The following is an 18,213-nucleotide window of genomic DNA, read 5'->3' as shown; positions in this document are numbered from 1 at the left end:
TTAAAAAAAATGTGTTTTCCCTTGTTGCACTTCTATCCGGAAAACCTTGAGGAAACCCTTTTTTGAATGAATTGCCCCTCTGATGCATACATAGATATATCAGTATAAGTCAAATGAGTAATAAGACTGCTGAAGAACATTTGTTTTATGGACAGTTGAATGACTCCAAAGGGCTCATTCATCTGTGCATATTAACGATTTTAAGATGGCTAATTTGTTCTGGAGGTAAAAGCCCTAAGGACTGCAGGCCATTTAATTACTGATCTCAATGGAATCCTTTATTTGTTGCTGAAATACATTTGCACAGACTAATGAATCCTGTAAAGGTAATTGTGTCTGTCTGTAGAGAGGAAGGGGCGTACGATCCTGAATTTGAACTAAATGAAGCCTGAAGCAGGTGTTGGGAACACAAATAGTATCGCAATTTAAATTCTCGCTGTAAACTCTTACATTAATTCTATGCTATGCTTTCACAACTAAAGACTGAAGTCACACCTTTTTACCAAAAGCTTTAATATTGATCATTTTGTGGACTCTACATCATAAACCTCACATTGTGTACACTGATGCTTCTGTTATTGCAAACATCTACATTATATGGGAAGTGCAGATGGATTGGGATTTATAGGACAGAATTTTTTGGGTAAATGAATCAATACAAAAATGAAGACGACATAGCGTCTATAGGTAGGTTGATTCATATTTGCTTTATTTTTTTTGTTTTCTCAGCTTTCATGCCGTGGATCCACACCAGAGTTAAGTTAGTAATTACACAAAATTGTAAAGGTTCCAGAGTCATACTGAATCTGATCAATAAATAAACAAACAAACCACTAGAAACAACATCTACAAACTACGTTAAATAGATTGTCACTGCTGTGAATTTACAGAAGAAACACTCTTGATCACTGTAGCTTTAAAGTGTAACGTCAGGCTCGTTCCCAGGTACTGCAGCCCCACCAGGCATCTGACTGTTCGACACTTCTGACCCAGGAATCATTAGACCTTACGAGATCAATGGAATCTGCAAACTTAGTAAGTGTGCTGGCGGATGATGAGCAAAAATTAGCATAAAATATATTTACTTTACTCCAGTATGCTTGCTGTGGGAGTTAATGTGGGGTATAGTATTGTGCTTGATGTACAAATGCTCATGCATCAAATGCGCTGAACTCCTGAATCACCCATCATCACCAGTCATTCTGTGGCTAAGCTGCCATTTTCCCTTTCCTGGGAACGAGCCGACCTCCCCACATTGTCCATGGTTATGCTGTAAACCAGGGAGAGCTTCCTGCCAAGGTCCAAACAAATTGAAGACTGGACTGCAATTGCTGTTGTCCCTTTACCCGGGAATAAAGTGAGGCAAGCTATATACAGACAAGATGGCATCTGTGAATCTATTTTATGAACAGAGGAATGGTTCGAGGAGTCTCAGACCAGTCCCCTGCTGAGAAATCCACTGCCACCTAAGCGCTCAGGTATGCGGCACAACTGGACGTGCACTCGGTCAGACAGCAACACGAGCTAAAGATAAACTCCGGCAGGTTTACAGCATAGCGTGGATGTTTGATTCGCTTTCCATTTGCCAGTCAGACATAGAGAGCATTCCTCTTTCGGCTTTTACTCACATCCTGCTGAAATCAACATGGTTTCCTCAAGGAGATCGTTTTAAGCTGTTCTAGAACTCCCCATGAATTCTTAAAATCCTTTCATATATATATATATATATATATATAACAAAATAAATTGCAGTTTGAGCTCTAATACAGATACCAAAAATAGTCGAGGCTGAGGTTTCATTGACTTGTGAAATAAAATGACCAAGGAAAGGAGAAAATAAGAAACACAAAGGCAATGACAATCTGCAATTTGACATGGGGTGCTCTATAACAGCTTAATCCCTGACACACAAACATGAGATGCAACAAGCGACACACTGTTAGAACATTTTTCGCTTTTGTCCCCACTATTGTGTAGCACATCTAAAATGCCTTTGTAAACAACTCCTATTGAAAAAAAAAGAAAGAAAATAAAAAACCGTTTGATACTTCGGTTTGTTTGCTTTTATGAATGAAAGGGAACTCAAAACTTGCAACACCCAAGATGACATTTATTAAACACATACTACTGCGTGCCCACGCAACTCTTGGTGATGCTATACACATTAGTAACAGTACTGAACTTGAGTGCAAGTAACTTTGCTTTGTTATACTGACTGTAGAACTTAAAACTAATTTATATAATACATCCCTCAAGAAAAAAAAAATCAACAACAAAAAAGGAACACATTACTTAAATGAGTTAACCAAAGGAAGGCAAAATGATGGCAAAATTAAATCACATTAAGTCATAATATAACTCATTATCTGCCCATTGAGGGGTTTCATTGTTAGCTTCATTTGGGTATTTTATACAATATTATTTTTCTGGGTTCATTTCTTGTTATATTTAAAAGCACATCCTACATTTGCAGTGGTTTGTCCTACACTTAAACCTTTAATAATGACAGTCTTCTCTAAGGTGGATCTTTACACAAATGCTGCTGCTTTGTCATTTGTAACGAACATCACATCCGTCCCCCAACAGTTTATGCATGATGACACACTCAACACCTCCATTTTCCTTTTCTCTGGGAGTAATGTTCATTATTATAAATACAGGAAATGTATTTCTCTGAACATGTGCTTGTACCATAACAGTCTTTAAAGGTCATTCAATAAAGCAAGGGTTTCCTACGCTTGCAATGCCAAGCTGTGATGATGACAAATGTTTACAAAGAGCAAAAGGTAACCAATTGCCCTGAAAAGCAGCTTGAAACTACAAAGCCACATTGAGAATCAAAAGGGAAGGGCCAATCACGGGTGTTAGATAAAGTCATCATGATAGGTGATGATCAACGTCCTTGCCTTTTACATAATGGTAAAAAAAAAAAGCAAACAAACAAAAACCGGGAAGGCTATAAGCTGCAAATGGGTCAAATAAATAACTGCAGAAACATTTATTGTTTGCACTAGAATAAAATATCATTCAGGTTCGATACGATAAGCTTATTTTTTCGTGATGAGTCCAAGCACAGCACTGTCACTGTGAAAATAAGTCTTAGATTTGGGGTAATATGGCGTGAGATTATCATAACCTGGGGAAGTAGGCACTTTAAGGAGAGACTGTAGCAGCATCCATCATACTAGCATATCTCAGTGCAGGAATTCACTGTTTTGCAGCAGACAGAAAACTAGGTTGTCACATGATAGATAAAACTCTTAGCCACGGCACAGGGTGACCTAGTGATAAAAGCTGAGAAATAATTAGGAGAGAGCTGGGTTCGGTTCCCCTGGCTCACGGCCTACAGTGTGAACTTCGGAGGTTCAGGGGGGGTGAGTCCATTTGCCTACTTGTGTGCCTTGAGTACAAAATTGTTCAGATCAGCCCCTCACCACTGACACGAAAGGTCCACACCAGTTACAGCTGCCTTTACTCATGACTTCTTATCCTATGGTTTATTAGAGGGACTCAACTTTGGCAAAGTTGCCTACTTGCCAAAAACTGTGTGTGTGTGTGTGTCTGTGTATGTATATATATATATATATATACACACACACACACACACACACTAAATCTAACAACACTTTGTGATGTAACTACAGTGTGAGCAGTAATGTACTTCAATGTACTTCTACCTTTTAGATTTGAATGCATAGGCTGTGGAAATTGTGGCAGCGATATAATCCAACCCAGTAAGGCAGAGGAAACAATATTTCTCACTCACATCTCCCAGCTAAACATTTTCCAAAGACTTTGGCAGATAGGCATAATTTTCCAGGGTCCTACCTAATATCAAGGGAGGTTAAAAGCCAATGCAGCTTTGAAATCAATACATGAATACAATATTACGTCAAGAGGAAACTGGACGAGCTAAAATGCCTCTGCTGATGAAGTTACAGAAGTCCTGCCCCATCTACAGTTTTTGATTCAAGTGTCCATTTCGACACATACAGTAAACGCGAATGACTAGGTGACATTGAAATGTTCTTCTGCATCAAAGGTGCATTACTTGATAGAAGTTTTCTTCCTCTGACATTTCCCAACACTCCTTTTTGGGGGGGTTGATGGCAGAATCCAAAAAACACCGTTCCAGAGGATTCTGATCAGGTTAGATTGTAATGTTTGTCAATTCTGTAAAAGATATGAAATATAACCACGGATATCTGATCACAAAATAGCTATTCTCTCATGTCTTCAACAGAGCGACACAACTGACAGATCCAATTCGTTATCCTTGCTCACAAACTTCCAAATAAGTTCAACGTTTTTAATTATATTACAAACAGGTATGATTTCAGGTTGAATTACAAATGAATACTAATTTGTAAACTACCTTATGTCAACCCCTTATAATAAAGACTGTCAGTTATTTTACACTATTCACCATACTGATCAGTTACTGTGTATAAACAGTCACCAGTAACATAAGAATGTTACTTAGAGTGTAAAAGATTAAATCATCTTTATCCAAAAATTGTAAGGCCCCAGTATATTCTTGTGGGAACTAGATTTGCGAATTTTAGAGGAAATTAAAATTCCTCTACTTCAAATAGGGATGGGACAGTGATTTCAATGCCCAGCTTACATAAGCTATTAAGCAAAGGAAATTCAGTACAGCTCCATTGAAAAAATACCAGGAATAGGAATAAAGGGAAAAAATAAATATATATAAACAGAGGGTTTGGTACTGAGATGCATTTCCTGTACAGCCAACACCAAACCACTCAGCACTCCCTTCGTTAGGACAGTCCATGAGGTATACGGTTTGAATTCCATCTTTCTGGTTGCAGGAGTTGGATTTCGATTGGTTTCCGTTTGCTTGCTTTTCTGTTTTATTGTCCGTGTGGCTGGTTTTTGCTCGGCCAAGGCCAGACACCAGAGTGCATGTGTGCCTGTCCCCGCCGGCCCAGAACTGGATGATTAAACCAGTCACTTCGAAGATCCTGGCTGTCGAGCTGGAGTGTGTCCTTCGTGCATCCTGGAGAACCCGGAATGTTCTTCCCACTGCCCCCCATTCCCCCTGGTGGCACTGACTGCTGTCACTGTGTCACAGGTGCCGCAGGCTGTGGGCCACTCTGGTACGAACGCAGGAGGACCTTGTGCTTGGTGGCGACCTCTGACCTCTTCCTCTGGTGCTCCACAAGAAACTCCTTGAGCCGCGTGGTGGTGAAGGTGAGTGTCTGCCGGCGCAGCTTCATCAGGTAGGCGTCCTGCAGCCAGGAGTTGGAAAAGCAGTCCTTAATGGTGGGTCGGGCCCTGGAACGGAATTATTGTCAGAGTTGGCATCGTTGTTGATTAGACATTGTATTGACATAAGGAAGGACATAAGTACAGCCGTCATTGTCTTTAGGTTTGCATTCGTACATGGGCACCGCCTAATTCAACTCAATTTAATAACTTCCCCAGCTCTCGTGACTCACCAGGGGTAGCTACACAGGATCTTCTTGAGGAACAGAGAGGCACTTTGGGAGACGTTTGGGTACAGCTTGCTTAGGTCAAACTTGGCTGCTAGGATTTTGGTCTCTGTCTCCAATGGATCAGCTTCAAGGAACGGCAATCTACCACTGAGCCTGAAAGAGAAGTGGAAAGCTTTTAGACAGCTTTCTCAAACTGGACTGCATCAAACAAAACAATAAAGGACAATGAAAAGGACACACAAAATATGTGTTTGTCAACATGACAAGAGAATAGCAAATTTAGAAATGAGATATATTCATATTTTAATACGACACAACCCCATTTTTACCACATAGATATTTGAACTCATCCCAGTAATCTCATTGCTCTAAAACGGTGGTAGGTGCCTGGGTAAGGGGTACTCACATGACATATGTTACGACACCAAGACCCCAGATATCGGCAGGGGGGCCAACCACATCCCCTTTCACCATTTCCGGAGCTTTCAGACAACAGAGCAGATAGTTGAGGGAAGAGGAAAGCAGGAAAGGAAACAGACACAAAGAGAGGAGGAGGAAAACAATGATAACGGTATAAAAGAAAAACATGGAGAAGTTAGTCAGAACACATACTGGAATTGACTTCTATCTCACATTTTCTATTAAACTATGAACTATGGCAGGTCAATCTGTTGGCCTGGACAATTGTCATTCAGATTTGTTTTCTATATTACTAGAATAATATTAATATACTGACATTTACATAGTTTATTTGATGATGATATTGATAATGATAATAATTAATAATTATATTTCAAACCCTGAATGAAAACTTAGGGAAAGCCACTCACACATGTACTCCAGTGTCCCCAGGCGGCGGCTGAGCTGCTTGAGAAAGAGGGGGTTAAAGGTCTGCGCGCTGCCGAAGTCAATGATTTTGACCACGTTCATGTAGGTGATGATGACGTTGTCAGGCTTCATGTCCAGGTGTAGGATGCGACGGTTGTGCAGGTACTCCAAGCCCTGCAGCATCTGCACGATGTAGCCCACCACATCGTCCTCCGAGTAGCGGAACCTGGGGGAGAGCACAGAGCATGTAAAAAAGCCAGCCAATGTGAGGTAACACTGCCATGCTAGGGGTTATCGTTTTTGTGTACTAGCTTTCCACTCACTTTTCCAGTTTCAGTGCTGGACTGTGTAGCTTTTCTTTTTACCATGCACTCTCTTTAATACTGCCATAAAGATGCCACAATTCAACACCGGCGTAGAACACAACACAAAACACTTTCACTTAGCCCTCCTGTCTGCCAGAGATATCTGCCTATTCCCACAAAGGCTGTGCCACCTGTCTATGAGGCTGTAGAGGAGCTCCTTGCCGGCGCAGGACTCTGAGATGAGCACCAAGTATCTGGGGGTGACGTAGGCCTCGTGCAGTGCCATGATTTTGTCGTGGTGGAGAGACTTGAGAATCTCATACTCCTGCAGCACGGCCTGCTTGCTCTCCTGCTCGTAGGGCACAATCTTGGCCATGAACAGCTTGCCGGTGGCATTCTCTCTACATTCCCTTACTACACCATACCTGCCCCTGTCAGACACACAGCAAACAGAAAAAGAACAGACCAACACTGTCAATAGAACTCATACTGTAATAGGAAAAATGCGATTGATTTGTTTGTGTAGGTATAGCACACCATAATTATGTAATGTATACATTTCTTTCTTCAAACCAATAATGATGCACATTTATACCCTCCAGCAATTCGTTCTTTTCACACCGGAAATATTAAAATAAATGTGTTTAATCAAATATATGATGGCATGTATAAACTAGAATATTAATTTCTCTAGTGCATCACACATATTACGCATATCATTATTCCTAAAGAACAGAATTACACTATGATATAAGCCTTATATTCTTTTACTCCAGAAAAGTTTAATTGACAACTAAAATTACATCATCCCGAAGGAGTGATGACATTTGATGCATAACTATCCTCCCAGAATGCACCAGATACTGCCTTGCTGGTTACCTGGCTTTTTCATCCATAAATGTATACGGTTTCTGTGGGACCCCCTGGCGCAGTGCGGTAGTGCCCTCTGCTAGTTTGGCAGAGGGGGTCATTCGACCACTGGGGGTCAGTCTTGTGGGAGTGGGGGCCCCTTCTCCTACAGGACTCAGGCTGGTCACTAGCACCACGGGGGGGGTGAGAGAGGACGCAGTGGATGGAGGGATACGAGTTGGGGTGGCCGGAACATACATGGGAAGTGGAGAGATGGGTTTGCCAATGGTTGGGGGAGGGGAGACCAAGGGAGGTGGGGTAATTGGAGGGGCTGGAGAGACGGGAGGGAGCAGATTGATTGGGGTGGGGGGCTTGGGGATGATCAGGGTGGGTTTCCTGGGTTCTGGGGCTGGAGGAGGGGGACGGAAGGCGGAGGAGGACGTGGTGACTGTGATGGTCAGAGTGGTCTTGGCTGTGGTGGGAGTGGGTGTGATGGAGGGAGTGATTTGGGCCTCTGTGTGTTTGGCAAGAACGGGAGAGGGAGGCTTGACCGGAAGAGGGGCTGGAGCTCTGATAGGGACGGGTGATGGAGGCTTGACACTCAGAGGGGATGGAGGCTTGATAGGGAGAGGGGATGGGGCCTTCATAAGGACAGGGGATGGAGGCTTGAGAGGGAGAGGGGATGGAGTTGCTCTGGATATTTCAACAGGAGTGGGCAGATTGGGAGGCAGTGTTACAGACTTGGTCACAACAGCAGGAGGGGTGAACAGGACAGCCTTGACCGGCGTGGGAGCGGGAGCTTTAGGGAGTTCTATAAAAGAAAACAAATCACATATTGATAAAATGTATGATCCCATCCCCAGGCCTTCTTTCTCTGAAGATCTATGTATCTGGGGGTTGTCAATTATATGCTACTTGTCTAACTAGAGATTAAAATTAACCAAAAAAATATAATCAACCAAATATAATCACATCACCTAAAGTCTTGCATGCAAATTTGATATATTAGAAGTAAATTAAGATTAAACAAATCCAGATTTCTCTGGCTTACTCTGTAATTTGTTGACGTCCAATAAGTCTCCATTTCAAATACATTTAAAAAGAATCCTTTAAACTAGTAGATATAAATAAGTGTAGAAATAGATTGTATAAAACTCAAAAGAAACACTTAACAATGAGCCAATATGAGGCAGAACTTCAGTGGGACTCAATAAACCATTCTTTAGTTTCTGATCTGCCCCACCTGCCCCCAATGTGAAATTCAAGAATGGTTTACGCCCCACATGCTTTTTTGTTTGTTTGTTTGTAAGTTTTACCTGCGCCGTCTAGGCACACTTTCTCGGAGGAGTTGCTGTAGGGTCCCTGGCCGGCCTTATTTACACAGGCCACACGGAACTTGAAGGTGCCACCCGTTGGCAAGTCTGTAACGTTGTAATAGCAGTCAGGCACACCTGTAGCTACTATGAGCCAGTCTGAGTCACCTGGAAAGAACAGAGGTATTACAGACCTACAGCAAGTACATTAAATCCCCTTGCTTAACAATAACAGATTGACCCACTGTGGTGTCTTATCGCACCAGCACCTCACTTTGTGAAAACAGAGACAACAAAACGCCATCTGTGCAGCTGACACAAAACTAAGTGCTGTACTGCTTGTCACCAGCAGATGGAGATCATGAGGGGATTTATTTTCCAGAGCAAGGCATAGTTCTTGGAAAAAGCCTCCACACTATGCATGCACACAGCAAGGCTGCAAAAACACTCATGCAAACCCTTCATATATGCTTTCACACTAACAACAATGGTTTGTCAATCAAAACTCCAGGTGGTCCCGTGGGTTCTAGGATTAGCTACTGCAGTAAAAAAAAATAAAAGGCTTCAAAGGGGAAGAAATTGGTGGCTTTTACATGAAGGTGCACTGTTGATAACAAATAACACATCTTACACCTGGCTAATGTGGAAGTATGGCTGTTTGTACAGTTAGTGTTTTAGATTTACCCTCTGTCTTTCTCTCCAGGGTGTAGGTGCACGGGGCGTGGGTGTCCGACGGCTTCCACAGCACCAGGACCGTGTTCTTGTACCTCTGGGGAATCTCTGGGGTGCCAGGACGATTGGGGAGTCCTGCCGGGGAAGAAAAGCACATGTCTAAATGCTACTTTCATCAACATTATGGTTATTTATGCGTGCGGAAAATACCTATCAAACAGACGCTTGGTAAATATCAGGATGAAGGGTCACATGTAAAGGTCAATATATATAGACATTAGGCATGGGCATTTGAAATGTTTTTACTATTAGAATGATTTCCTTAATTATTCAAATTTTCAAGATTCTAGCGGGGGAGGGTGCTGCTAGTGATACCATATGATTTCAAATGTTACAACCCTTAGGATAATGTTACACAGATAGCTTATTTTTGTATTTTGTATTTTTATTTAGACAAAGATTTCATTTTTTTCTAAAAATGCCTACAGTTTTTTTTAATCTCCCAGAATTCTACTACTCTCACAAGTAATCCCATACTAACGTCCCTGTGAATATTTAATTTCTCGTGCCCATGCCCACTAGACATGCAAACCCACATCTTTTAACTCAAATGTACAGACACCCAAGTGAACTCCTATGATGTCAGGAACTGTATTTTACAAGACAAAGATCAAGAAAGGGGTGGCGCTGAGCACAATTAACGAAACGGTTTAAATCTGATTGTAAAGCTGATTAATATGCAAAAATGTAAATCTTGATCCAGAATATCATGAATAATCGTCAGGCATACATCACTAGGCACGTAATTGATACGGCACTCGATGAGTCACCTTGTCTCCGGTATAGAATGATCGTCACAGCAGTAATTTAATGGGCTGGCGTGCTCACTGTCTTACAAATTGATGCTTACGCTGTACACATTAGCAGACACACCGAGCAGCAGAAAATAGAGTGTCTAGACATGCAGTGGGAAAGGTACCAAGGGAAAGCAGTGAAGCGCGACATCTGTTGTCAAGGCTAAACCAATCCTTCCCCCCCTCCCCGCCCCCACCTCAGCAGACTGGAGGGCACACATCATAATAAGAATAAACAGATTGCCTCTTTTACAGAGCCTATAGTTTTTTTTGTTCAGTCACTCACTCGCTAGGGAGAGCGTGCAGGAGCTGGTGACAGAAGCTAGCGGGTTGGTGGCCACACATTCGTACAGCCCTGCATCCTTCTTGTTGGCCCCCAGGATCATCAGGAGCTGCCGGCCATCGGGACATGACACGATATTCATCCTCGCGTCCACGTCAAGTGGCTTCTTGTCTGAGGAAAAACAAACAAAGCGACACTGAGCTAAATCCCCAAGTCAAAGAGATTTACCATATTCAGGTGTTACTGTAATTATTAACACCCATTTAAGGTGAGGGAAATCTGGGAAGAAAACAGAAAGTTGACAATTAAAGGGGGATTTGTTGTCCTTCAATGTCATGTCCCCAGGTTAAGGTGATGTACATTTGAAAGACCTACCGGATTCCAATTAAACCTAACCACCTTTCTTTTCCCAGGCAGAGTTTAAACAGAGGTGAAACTCAGAGGTCAGAGAAAAACAACGTAGGCCAATTTAGAAGCATGGCATCTATAAGTAGAACTGGTAGTTAACTTTTAAATGCAACATAAGCACAAAAAAGAAAGATGATTAAAGATCCTGTTCCAACCCTAATCTGACACTATTGACATGACATTCACATTGTGTACAGACAGACACTTTTAACCTTCATCAGTTTCTTCAATTCATTCTCACTGTTCTTCTGAATGCTTTGTTGAAATGAACAGCTGGATTTTTAAATTCATAACATTGAAATTACACTTTGAATTTAAAATGTGTGTAACTTTAAAAGGCCTATGCAATCCTCACCCTTCTTCCACACGATGTGCGGGCTGGGGCTACCAGCTGGTAGACAGCAGAGTGTGATGGAGTCTCCCTCCAGAAGTACGTGGTCCCTCAGCTTGATATGGAACACAGGGGGGAAGTCTAAAGAGGCCAGAGAAGGAGAAAGAAGCCAGAGAGAACAAGACACCAGGATGTAAGTATGTATGTATGTATGTATGTATGTATGTATGTATGTATGAATGTATTGTCAATCAGGACAATAAATCCTATCTAATGTATGAGAGTACTGCAGAAAGGGAGACTACTGTACCAGAGGCGAGGCGGGAGTACTGGCGTGGGTGAAGAGAGCCATTTTCTCTGGTGATGGCAGAGGGGATGTCAGGCTGAGAGGCAACTTTATCCCTTCGGCCTCTGGACAGGCCCCAGCGGTCCCACCGCGACCTGTGTTCAGTCTCGGAGCCTGAAGGAGACAGTGAGCTTCTTACAAGGTGACATATCATCATCGTCGAATGTACTAACAAAGAGGTCTTAACAAGATCAATCGTACTAGCATAGGACCAGAAAGATTAAACTGTCATATCTTGTGATGTATCCAATTAATTTGTTTGTGTCCTACTGTTTTGGAAAAATAATTATTAACCTCTGACGTCAAACGTGCTTTTAATAAACCGTTCTTAATAAAGTCTTCATTAAGTATTTATTTTTCTAAGTAACAAGTGTTTTTTTTTACTCTCAACTCTTCAATAATCTCATTTTGTATGACTAAGATGTACAAGATCTTTAAAGTCAGTTTTATAAGGAGCTAAGGGAGTGACTTACTTTTGATGGCGGCCTCTGATTGGATACTGGCATTGGATTCCAACGACTCGGTTGATGGGGCAGAAGGAGCCTGAGATGCTAGCTGGTTCTGTGGGATGCCCATTCTCCTCAGGTTGGTTCCTTCGGAGCTGGATCTACGGAGCAAAGAGAGCAAAGGCGTCCTCCTCTCCTGCTTGACCTCCTTTGCCTCTGGTTTCTTCTCTTCCTTTCTCTCCTCCGAATGACTTCGGATTCTCATTGATATTCCAGCAACTGTGGACTCAATCTTCTTTCGCATGGCAATGACTGGTGACTCGCTGGGCTTTTTAGTTTCCTTGACCTCTTGTTCAGAGGGAGCCACTCTCTCTGCTCCTGCATCCATCCTCACCATTTCTACTTCTTTTTTGTCCCTTGAGCTGCTGCGTCCCAGAGTCCATGAGAGCCTGCGTCTTGGAGGAGGTTCAGGTGCAGGGCTCTCCTCTTTGGACTTAACCTCTTTTCTCTCAGTGGATGGAGTTCTTTTTAAACGCAGAGAAAGTCTCCTCATGAAGCTGGTGTCTTTCTCTGCCTCCCTGAGGTCCTGTACCGACCTGGCCCTCTCTTCCATTTTCTTGGGCTCCACAGGCTTGACAAATTCCAAGGGGGCCCCAATGGGTCCTGGCCGATAGACTTCTTCACCTGAAGCGGGAGGCTGAACAAGAGACTTCTCCTCAGACTTTGACCTTGTGAGGAGCTTCAGTCCCCGAGTGAGAGATGACTCGCGTTTTTTGAATTTTGCCTCAAATACTTCTTCCGACGCAATGTCCTCAATGAGATGTTCTGGGGATGGCTCCCTAGGGGGAGAGGGCTTTGGTAGACTTTTGGGTGGACTGGGTTCTTTGACTGGACTAGGTTCTTTGCCTGGACTGGGTTCTTTGCCCGGACTGGGTTCTTTGCCCGGAGTGGGCTCTTTGCCTTGTTGTTCAGTTGATGCCACCCTGGAGAAGACTGCTGGGTGTGCAGTTGTTGTGGGAACCTCTGGTTTTGTTACAGGAGTAATGGTCTCTGGAGAAGACACCACAATGGTCTGCATGGTGTCCGCATACGCAGAAGGTCGTGGGCTAGGGAGTGCAAAGGAAACTCGAGTAGTCGGAGAGGGTGACACTCGAGAAGAGATACCATTTTGTGTTGCCTTTGCAGGTACGGCCACAGGTACAGTCACTATAGTGGCACTGGTAATAATAATCTGTGGTGGTTTCTTTGCCAATTTCACTTTTTCAACTTTTGCCTCTGCTTGTTTATCAGGCTTAACAGTGGAATCCTTTTCTCTCTCAGTTTTTTTACTCTTTTCTTCTACTACCATCTTAGGAACCTCTGTTACAGGTAGAGGCTTGCTCTGGGCCACCTCCTTAGGTTCCTTTAACACTTCCTCAGACAGATTGGTTTCCTTCTCCAGAAATCTGTCTCCTTCCTTACTCTCAACAATGTTACCCTCTGCTGACACACTCACTGGTTTATCCTCATCTGCTTTACCCTCCTCCATCTTGCTAACACTCTCAGCTAAGTCAGCTTTACTCTCTAAGGACTCAACTTTGCTCTCTAAGGACCTCTCTTCCTTCTTGATTGTGCTCAGCTTCTCACACACACCAGACAGTGCTGCCTCCTGTTTTTCCAAGTCAGGGGTCGGAGGCTTAGAGGAGATTTCCCTGGGGGTGACTGGACGTGAATCGAGCTTTGTCTGCTCAGTAAGCGCAGACATCGATATGCATTCCTGCAGCTTCCGCCCTTCTGCTTGAGCCAAGGGAATCTCTAAAGGAGCTCCAGAGCGCCGATGGAGAGGGATTGGCTCACTGTCTCCCTGACTGAATGAGGCACTCTTGCGGAGTACCTTGGTTTCCGAATGCTCCTCTCTGGGGGTATCACTGGAAGCTGCCCTAGCAAGTGGGGGAATGGGACCTGCTCTGGGAGGACGGGCATATCGTTCTAGTGAGGAAGAACGCTTCTGGGAGGCATCCCCACCGATGCCCAGGGTTTCCAGCAAGGGACCTCTTAGACCACTCATCTTGCTGTCCACGGAGCCCCCTCTTAGAAGTCTCTGTCTCATGAGTTCTAGTTTCAGAGCATAATCCTCTTGGCTCAATTTGCGACGCTCATCCAGAGTCCCTGGGCTAGGGCTTCTCCGAGGCAACTCCATGGAAACAGCCTTTTTGAGGCACTTCTTGGATTCACCAGTCAGCTCTTCTGGTGCCCCTTCTTCTGGTTTGATATGAAGCAGCAATGCACTGTCAGCTGAACTACCCCTCCGTAGCTCTCCTCTTTTGGAGCCCCCTTCTGCTTTGTCTGACTCCACACTTGAACCCTTGCGCAGGGCTCTCTTTGGCTGCTCTGGCCTCTTTGCCACCTCCGGACCTTCCTCATCTGAAGATGCCAGGTCTTCTTCTTGTGTTGCCCTCTTTCTGCTCCGGCCTCTCCCCACCGTCTCTCCACCTTCTTTTACAGTGGGTATTGATTCGCACTCCATAGGCACTGCCCCATTGCCTTCTAGCCCCACCCCTTCCAACATGCCATTGGGCCTGCCCACCATTTCATCATCGTTTGGAATCTCATTCAGAGACATTCTGGAGCCTGAGAACTCCATGGTGAGAGGCATGGGGATGAACGGGAGCTCATCAATGTCATCAGAGTCTGAAGATGACGAGGGTGGAGGGGAGCCTTCTTTGAGGTGCCTGGGAACAGCGATGGAGATGTGGCTGGATGAGTCATCCAACAGCTCAGGAATGGACCTCATCACCATCTTAGATTTATAGTGGATAAGTGACCGCTGAAAAAATATATCAATGGCTTTAGTATTTGTATTTTGGAAGGTAATAAACTCAGCAACAAAACCAAATAAACAAAAAGATATATGTATATTTATGTTGTGGAAGAGATGCACTAAAGACATGCAGTGATCCTATTAATGCAAGAAAAATAATGATTGCATCTCCTAATGTATTCTTTTGAGTCTGCATTTACATTTTCTCTAAACATATTAATATAATCATAAATTAATAATAAAACACAGTACTAAAAAAACGACTAAAAACAAAGAATACAAACAAACATGTGGAAATAGGAAGAAGGAAGAAGTCAGACATTGTTGTTTGTCCTTACCTGCCACTTTCTTCGAGACAAGAAAAGCTTTAGGGGTTCGGTGGTGATGCTCTTGCCCTTTGCCAAAATCTAGGAAAGATTGATTGATTTCATTAGCAAGATGTGCTGCAGGACAACAGTTCATAAGTCTATCTCGCTATAGTTAAACATACAAAGACATGGAAATACATGCTGACAAACTGCTATCTGTCTGTGTCGGATAAAAAGGTATCTTACAAGATGAAACAGTGACATTTAAGGGCATAGAGCCACAAAAACGCATTATAAATGACTGTACTGAGTAAATAAAAATATGTTTAATGAAGCTGGAATCATGGATAGGTTTATTATCTATAAACACAGATATATAAATGAAAAATATTAATGAATTAAGTAGTTTTTCAAATCCAGATTTGTAAAGAAGTATTTTTTCTCTCTAACTTAATATCTGATATGAATAGAAACCAATTTTCCAAGTCAGTAGTAATTGGCAGTCCCTTCAGTATTCAATCACAACAGACAGGTGTCTGCATACTCTGATAGCCTTATTGGGATAAAAAGTAAACAGTAGAGAGCATTGTCTTCATTGGTTTTCTACAACATCAAAAGGATGCATTTTCAATAGATAAGCTTGGCACTCTTAGCACAAGAAGCAAGGTTATGATGATGTAACCAAGCCTAGTTCTCTTCTGTAGTTATTGGATTTCCATCAAATATATTTCTAAAACATCATAAATAAATACTGTTTATTCAGTAATATTGCTGGAATGGACCATCTTAGAAAAATAAATCAAGAAATACAATCTGAATAGGGAATGGGGGAATAGAACAAACGATATCTAGTTACAGTATATGCCCAGTATGTCAATGTATAGTACAATTTATTGCTTTGTTCTGACCTACCTTAAACCAGGGATGACGGAGGCATTCGTTTGCATCTGGTCTCCTAATATGTATAATATAAAGAGAATTAGTCATAGTATTATATAAACAAATATGTAACATAAGGAGAAAAACTACTATTTCCTCTTCTTAGCATAAACTTGAACAAGACAAATGATTAAAAAACAAACATATGATAAGACATGGAGATGATTTGAGTTTGAAACTGTGTAGAGATCAAACAGGAGATGTGTTTTGCTGTGTGGCACAGCATTACCACTGAGTGACAGGCAGGAGAATATTCTGGCCCCTAAACAAAAGATCACATTTGCTTTCACTTACAGTCTATCAGCCACCAGGAGCTTTATGACAAATCCCTTGGCTTCACGGCAGAGGTCAGCAAACATGCTCTCCTCAAAAGCTACATTGTAGTTTCTGATGTTCATCACGGTGGCCCGGTCATTCTCCCCCACGAAAGGAGACACTCCGGTAATGCTGGAAGGGAATCATTCAGTATTATTTCTACCTAGAGATCTTCCCTTCTTCCCTCACAACAAGGTCTCACTGTGAAAGTATATCCTGGAGTGTATCCTGGTTTTTGTCTTTGACATATTGTTTATCTTTTATTATTATTATTATTAGACGCCCTTATCCAGGGCGACTTACAACATAAGTGCAAAATAAAGTGCAAAGAGTCCATGGTCTTCCCTTAATAAATACAATATATATTATTATTACTTGATTTCTTAGCAAACACCCTTATCCAGGGTGACTTACAATTGTTACAAGACATCACATTATTATTTTTATATTTTTACCCATTTATACAGCTGATTTTTTAATGGAGCAATCTATGTAAGGTACCTTGCTCAAGGGTACAACAGCAGTGCCCCCACCTCCACCTGACCATTACTCTTTAATGATGTAAAGTGTTCCTGGGACACTTCTAATAGACTGACAACGCTGTTCATTTGTATTCCAATATTGACTGTTTATACTGTTAAAGAATTGCAAGGCTGGGTAGCCTTTTAGATTCTTAACATTCAAAATCAAGGGGTTGAGGCAAATTGCTGATTGTAGCAGCAGTTGAAGTTTGTTTCAATAGAGAAAAAAACACAGGAGGCTTATAAAGTAAGCATGAAAATATTCATTTGACAAAACAATATAATTATAATAATATAATTATAATTATGAATAATATTATTTAATTAAACAAATGAAGAAACAGTAGACATACCATAAATATGTTACAACTCCCACAGACCTGTTTGGAAAGAATAGAGTGGAAATAAACAATAAGTATGTAGTTTAATAACATTATTATTCGTTTTTGTATTACACTTAGTGATGCATATAATAAGAAAATCCACTATATCATCACTACAATCAAATTTATATCTTAAACATCATCCACATCGCCATCATTACCGCAGTAGTTTTGATAATATTGGAAACCACAGACTACTTCTACTAATACTTGTTCCTTTCCTTTTCGAATTATAATATTTCATGCAGTATACATGCTAAGCTGCATTTTTTATTATATATATATATATATATATATATATATATATATATATATATATATATATATATAAACTGTCTGCTTTCTGTTTCTTTAGCTGTTGGCAAAAACATCTAACTCCTTTGTCTTCAGAAATCTTTTAATATCTCTGAAGAACAAGCTAATCAGTCGCACGAACCAGATGTCAGTTGCCTTGGAGACCGGAGTTTGGTTAACAATCTCTGGTGCAACAAATTCCGGAGTGCCATATTTGCAGTACTGTGCCTCGTCAGGCGTGAACTCCACTGCATTCCCGAAATCACAGATCCTGATCTGCTCACTGCTGGAATCAGCCATCAGGATGTTCGCAGGCTGGGAAAATAAGCATAAACGTAGGGTATAGCCAGGAAGTCAATCCAGATAATTTTTCTATTAAACTAGAACATTAAGTGTTTTTCTTTTGCCACCACCAAACTCTAAGCATTTAAGTCAAACAACTAAGTCAAACATTTATTAGGAATAATCACATATTTTGATGGTACTGCATAGTGAAAACATATAACTTGCCTTATTATTTACACCCATGAATCTGATTTTAGGTCTACTTCAAAAGGTA

The 18,213-nt window shown here is 41.8% G+C and overlaps 1 protein-coding gene across 1 annotated transcript in view; it reads right to left on the bottom strand.

Annotated features, from left to right (window-relative positions):
- Positions 1 to 688: 688 nt before the first annotated feature.
- spega (striated muscle enriched protein kinase a) overlaps positions 689 to 18,213 on the bottom strand; it is a gene marked incomplete at its 5' end in the record, with an annotated part of 56,000 nt that continues 38,475 nt past the window's right edge. Inside the window, 17 exons of the mRNA XM_066688400.1 lie at positions 689 to 5,298; positions 5,463 to 5,612; positions 5,866 to 5,941; positions 6,290 to 6,513; positions 6,784 to 7,023; positions 7,472 to 8,252; positions 8,758 to 8,922; positions 9,439 to 9,561; positions 10,567 to 10,734; positions 11,327 to 11,443; positions 11,613 to 11,762; positions 12,122 to 14,900; positions 15,233 to 15,301; positions 16,115 to 16,157; positions 16,436 to 16,588; positions 17,331 to 17,357; positions 17,797 to 17,969. Coding sequence (XP_066544497.1) covers positions 5,082 to 5,298; positions 5,463 to 5,612; positions 5,866 to 5,941; positions 6,290 to 6,513; positions 6,784 to 7,023; positions 7,472 to 8,252; positions 8,758 to 8,922; positions 9,439 to 9,561; positions 10,567 to 10,734; positions 11,327 to 11,443; positions 11,613 to 11,762; positions 12,122 to 14,900; positions 15,233 to 15,301; positions 16,115 to 16,157; positions 16,436 to 16,588; positions 17,331 to 17,357; positions 17,797 to 17,969 — 5,655 coding nt within the window. The remainder of the gene's footprint in view (positions 5,299 to 5,462; positions 5,613 to 5,865; positions 5,942 to 6,289; positions 6,514 to 6,783; positions 7,024 to 7,471; positions 8,253 to 8,757; positions 8,923 to 9,438; positions 9,562 to 10,566; positions 10,735 to 11,326; positions 11,444 to 11,612; positions 11,763 to 12,121; positions 14,901 to 15,232; positions 15,302 to 16,114; positions 16,158 to 16,435; positions 16,589 to 17,330; positions 17,358 to 17,796; positions 17,970 to 18,213) is intronic.

This window comes from Amia ocellicauda, chromosome 16, assembly GCF_036373705.1.
Source record: "Amia ocellicauda isolate fAmiCal2 chromosome 16, fAmiCal2.hap1, whole genome shotgun sequence".
NCBI classification, from domain to species: domain Eukaryota; kingdom Metazoa; phylum Chordata; class Actinopteri; order Amiiformes; family Amiidae; genus Amia; species Amia ocellicauda.
Note: the sequence above shows the minus strand (reverse complement) of the source record. Positions and strands in the feature narration are given on the sequence as shown.